The sequence below is a fragment of the Montipora foliosa genome, chromosome 8 (genome assembly GCF_036669935.1).
Source record: "Montipora foliosa isolate CH-2021 chromosome 8, ASM3666993v2, whole genome shotgun sequence".
Classification (NCBI taxonomy): Eukaryota; Metazoa; Cnidaria; class Anthozoa; order Scleractinia; family Acroporidae; genus Montipora; species Montipora foliosa.
Window position 1 is genome coordinate 24,755,735 of NC_090876.1, and position 5,000 is coordinate 24,760,734.

Genomic DNA, 5,000 nt, shown 5'->3' on the forward strand with positions numbered 1-5,000 from the left:
GAAGTCAGACTTTATCCATACAATCAAAGCTACTAGTATTTCTGCAAATCCCACTTGACACTTGGTGCGGTTTTTATGTTTAATTAAACCACAAAGGAACAAAGAAAAAAATCACAGCAAAAGCCGAATCCTTCATGTTATCAGGCGCAATCAACAGTACAATACACTTTATTTAAGGACGTTCACGCCCATTGCTACTGCGCATCTTTTCGCACATGTCACGCACACGTCATGCATCGTAGACCACGCAGGTAAACACGATGCTAAAGGCGCAAAAATTTTCCACAAGAATGAAACATGAAAGTATGTGGCATCATGGGATAGCTGTGGACCCAGGTCTTCTCGGAAGTGTCACGCAATGTCTTGACAGTGCGAATGGACAATCGCTTTGAGAACTTCGCAGCAATTTTACTCTCTTGAATGCTCGGTGACCCCCATTTTTCTTTCCGTAGATCACTTCCTTTCTTGATTTTGTCAAGAGAAAATGAGGGGACAGAGACGGAGGCTCAGGGCGTTGGCCGGGATATGTCATGTCCCCGAAAGTTATTTTTAGACGAGCGGAAGTCTTTGTTCTAGGGGAAGTCTGTCTTCCGAGACGTCCGCATGCAGTCTTGCCTCGCTCTTAGGTTCTTAGTGAAAAGAGAAAATGACGGGGCACGTGGAAGGCTGATGAATATTTATTTTCTTTCAAGCATCGGACCGAGGTAGGCCAGCATGCGGACGTCTCGGAAGACTTCCGCTCGTCTAAAAATAACTTTCGTGGACATGACATATCCCAAGGACTGGACCGGGAGCCTCCCTCTCTGTCCCCTCATTTTCTCTTGATTTTGTCCATTTTAACAAAAAACAAAAAAAATCTGTACGTGAGAAGTTACAAATATTTGGCCTTTTATGCTCTCGTGCGACCGAAGTTTTCTTTCTTAGACTAATATGTATCATTTTTCAAGGTCTATTTCACCTCAGAAAAAGATATCAGTTGCAAAGGTTAATTTAGTTATATTAGTTATGTTGAAGTGAGTACGTTTACCTGATCTAAATTTCACTCATGTAGCTTTTTTATTGCTGACAGTTGTAAGCTAAGATCGTCTTAAAGTAACGCAATCTTCTAAAAATGCACCTCATGATCTCGAAAACGAGCACGGTGACCCCCCATTTTTTTTGCCCTTTTGGCAAAAGTAGATCATTACCTTTCTGCGTGGCAACTTTAAAAAAAATCTGTACGTGGGAACGTTTTGGGCGCGAACGTCCTTAAACTCGAATATTTAAGTCAAAGGTGCCAATAAAAGATGCTAATATCTCCGAGGAAAATGGATTTTGAGAAATTCTAGTTTTCCAGGAGCAGCCACTCGACTACTTTTTTGTAAGTGTCACTAAACCATTGTTCAAGGCTTCCGTAAACAATGCCGAATTTCTCTGTCAAGCTCGGCTGATTCCGCGATTGTGGCAGCACTAAGTTCTATTCGGCTCTTTTTGGATTCACGACTTGTTGCTTCCGAATACATTCCAAAGGATTTACCACCACTACAACACTTTCGAGTTGGTGGAAGTGGAACGATGCATTTTTTCTAGAAGTTCGGGACTGTAAATCCCGTAGGAAATACAACTACAATGTCTTCTTTCAGACAAACCATGCTTCGGATGCATTCTCCCTGCTCGTCCTTTAACAACAGCAGCTGTAAACAGATCCAAACATCATTCCTGTTCAAATCCTTCTCGGCGACCATAATATGATTAGATGTTAACTGATTTTACTTAAGGTTGATTTGCATTTCTGTAACCAATCCGAGCGAGGCTCCAAGAGCTCTATTGTTTCTCGGCCAATCAGACAAAAAGGCCAATTTTTCGGCTTTTTCACATGCGATCCGTACAGGAAATGTATCATGCCCTCCTTCCCCAAAATGATAAGTAGGAAGGGAGGTCATGATCGCAGGTTATAGCTTCACTTGATGTCATAACCGGAGTCAGGGTTAATATATGGTCCATTTCATATATATCATTTCGTTCAATGAAAAAAAATTCTAACATAATAGATTCCTCGAGTGATCACACGTCTCTCAGTACATCCACAAGGGCATTATTACTACCCCCCTCGTATTCTTCGTCCTTTGTCTGTTCATTCGTTTGCTTCCAGAATAAAGTTTAAATGGTGGCTTCCCAAGCCATTGTTTTTATGAGGAGGTGAAATGCGGCTCCACTAAAAACGACTGCATGGGAGGCTAGGTTTATGGGTCATCAACATAAATGACTTTCACGTAAAATCTCGTGGCTTTCCTGTAAATCTGAGCTAAAATCATGCATGTTTGTTTTCCTTTCTAGAGTGTGATTTTAATCTGGGCATGGAAAGTGGTCTAATCTCAGACTTGCAAATTGGAGCCTCTTCACGATGGGATAGCAACCATGGCCCCAGTCAAGGAAGACTGAATTATAAAGAAACCACAAGCAAGTCAGGAGCTTGGGCAGCGGCTCACAATAATGTCAATCAGTGGCTGCAGATTTATCTGGGTAGTGCCATAATAACCCGTGTCGCAACGCAAGGAAGAAATTACAACCCCAGTTGGCCTTATGGAGTCCACACTCAGTGGGTGACCAAGTACAAGCTGCAGTACAGTAACGATGGTGTGACTTTCCAATACTACAAGGAGCAAGGAGTAGTGAAGGTTGAAACAAATATTTCATATATGTTGCTTTGAACTATTCAGATACTCCTGGAAAGTAAAATGAGACTTTAGGAACGCAGACTGAGCAGATATGAACTAGTCCCCCAACAGGAAACATATTCGTAGGAGGTAGCCGTGTACATCTAGTCAGTCTACATCCGTTGATTTCACAGGACAATAATTGTTACCCAGCAAAGTACATCGAGTTTCGTCTTCGCAGACTCACGAAGGGAGCAGGGGTGGCGCAATCATGATGAGAGCACTCGCCTCAGACCATTGTGGCCCCGGTTCGTTCCAGAAGCTTGGCGTCATATGTGGGTTTGAGATTGTTCGTTCTCTACTCTGCTCCGAGAGATTTTTCTCCGGGTACTCCGGTTTTGAGTTAATTTCATTAGTGTCCCAACTAGTGCTCTAGTACTAAATCCATTGACATTATTATTATTATTATTATTATTATTATTATTATTATTATTATTATTATTATTATTATTATTATTATCATGGCTTTTTCTTTGATTAGTATTTTTCAGGTTCTCAATTCCGTTATTCTTGCCATGAATCATCATAACATAAAACGAACCCAGAGACGATTAAATCTGGCGCGGGAATCATGATTGATATCTGAATAACAGCATAGCTAGTATAGCAGCTGACGAGATGACGACGGTGCAAATGTGTAACAGTTTCTCGCTTTGTTTTGTTTTTTACCCAGGAGTTCACTGGAAACTCAGACCGCGACACTGTCGTTGAGAATGTTCTCAACTCGCCAATTGTGATGAAGTTCATCCGTTTCCAACCAACAGCTTGGCATGGTCACATATCAATGAGGGTGGAACTCTATGGATGCCGGGAAGGTAGCCATTTTGTTCTTTTCTCTCACCTTGTTATTTAGATTCTTCCCTGTTGTTGTTCATTACTGTCGTTAAAATTCACAATTATTCTAGGAGCCGGGCTGGATAAGAAATGATAAAAACAAACATAATGACATAATCATAATGTCATTTTATCTCAAGGCTTGTCATAGCTGATTAAATGCCATATTAAGTATTAAGGCTAAATGTAGTTCACAAATTTCTAGTTTCTAAAGAAACCGTGGTGTTGCGTCGGTGGGAGAGTGAAACAGGAAAATTTGGTTTTATCAAACGTGTTGATAAAGGTCGAATAGAGGTTTTGCACGGCAGCCATGTTGCATGGCAGGAACAATGAAAATGTTTTGCATTAGAAAGAACATTTGTTCCCATAGGAAAAAGAATCTATTGTCCCTGCCATTCAACATGGCTACCGTGCAAAACCTCTATTACACCGTGAACGATTTGGAAAGCTGACGTTTCGAGCGTTAGCCCTTCGTCAGAGCGAATAGAGGAATTGTGGGTGTTGCTGGTTTTTATGCGGGAGTGAAGGAGCTTTGCCATTGGTGGAAATATAGTAACACGAATTTGTCAATAAATTAATGGAATGAGAGGCGTTCATTGATTCCGTGAGGATATGGTGTGCCTAGTTGAAAGATAAATTTTTGCTCAAAATTCTTGCGGCTTTGTGTGTTCGAGTGGTCTAAGGATAGGCCGCAAATTGTCATGTTGTGGTGGGAGTGATTAGGACTCTGTCGTTTTTTCCACATCTCGTAGGTGTTCGCAAAAGCGGTCCGCCAATCTCCTCCCTGTTTCGCCTATGTATGTCTTCTTACACAGTGTGCAGGTTATGCAATAGATGACATGCACGGAGATGCATGTAAAGTGGTCAGTGATTGATCGATCAATCGGATCGATTCGGTCCTGAGATCTTAACCATGTTAGAAATAAAAGGACAAATTTTCCATCGTGTGCGTGTACATTTGAAAGTTTCCGGTTGGTTGTCAGACTTAATTGCGCTCCTAACGAGAAAGTTACCTACGTTTTTGTCGCGTTTGAATGAAATAAGTGGTGGTAGAGGAAAGATATGTTTACTTTCAGGAACATTGCGGAGAATCTTGAAGTTTTTGAGAATGACATTTTTGACTGCAAGGTTTGTGGATGATACGTGAGGGTGAATGGAATTCTGTTTGTTTCTTCGTTCTGTGACGTTTGGAGTGCGGTTTGGCGATCGATTTCTTGGGCACGATGTTTTCCCAAATACAAACTGGCACATTTCCTCGCACTTGCTGTTAAAATGGGACTCGTCACTACAGAGGGGTTTTAGTCTAAGAAATTGAGAGAATGGGATGGCGTTTTTACGTGTTGTGTATGAGAGGACGAATGCAACAAGTAGTTATGGGAATCTGTTGGTTTGTAGTGTACGCTTGTAGATAAAATGATGCCTTTGACTGAAAGTTTTTATTTCTAACATGGTTAGGATCTCAGGACCGAA

The 5,000-nt window shown here is 41.3% G+C and overlaps 1 protein-coding gene across 3 annotated transcripts in view; it reads left to right on the plus strand.

The window, feature by feature from the left end:
- LOC138013412 (lactadherin-like) overlaps positions 1–5,000 on the plus strand; it is a 50,905-nt gene that overhangs the window by 41,865 nt on the left and 4,040 nt on the right. For all 3 annotated transcript variants that reach the window (XM_068860485.1, XM_068860483.1, XM_068860484.1), the window contains 2 exons: positions 2,317–2,657; positions 3,370–3,511. In XM_068860485.1, the coding sequence (XP_068716586.1) occupies positions 2,317–2,657; positions 3,370–3,511 (483 nt within the window). The remainder of the gene's footprint in view (positions 1–2,316; positions 2,658–3,369; positions 3,512–5,000) is intronic.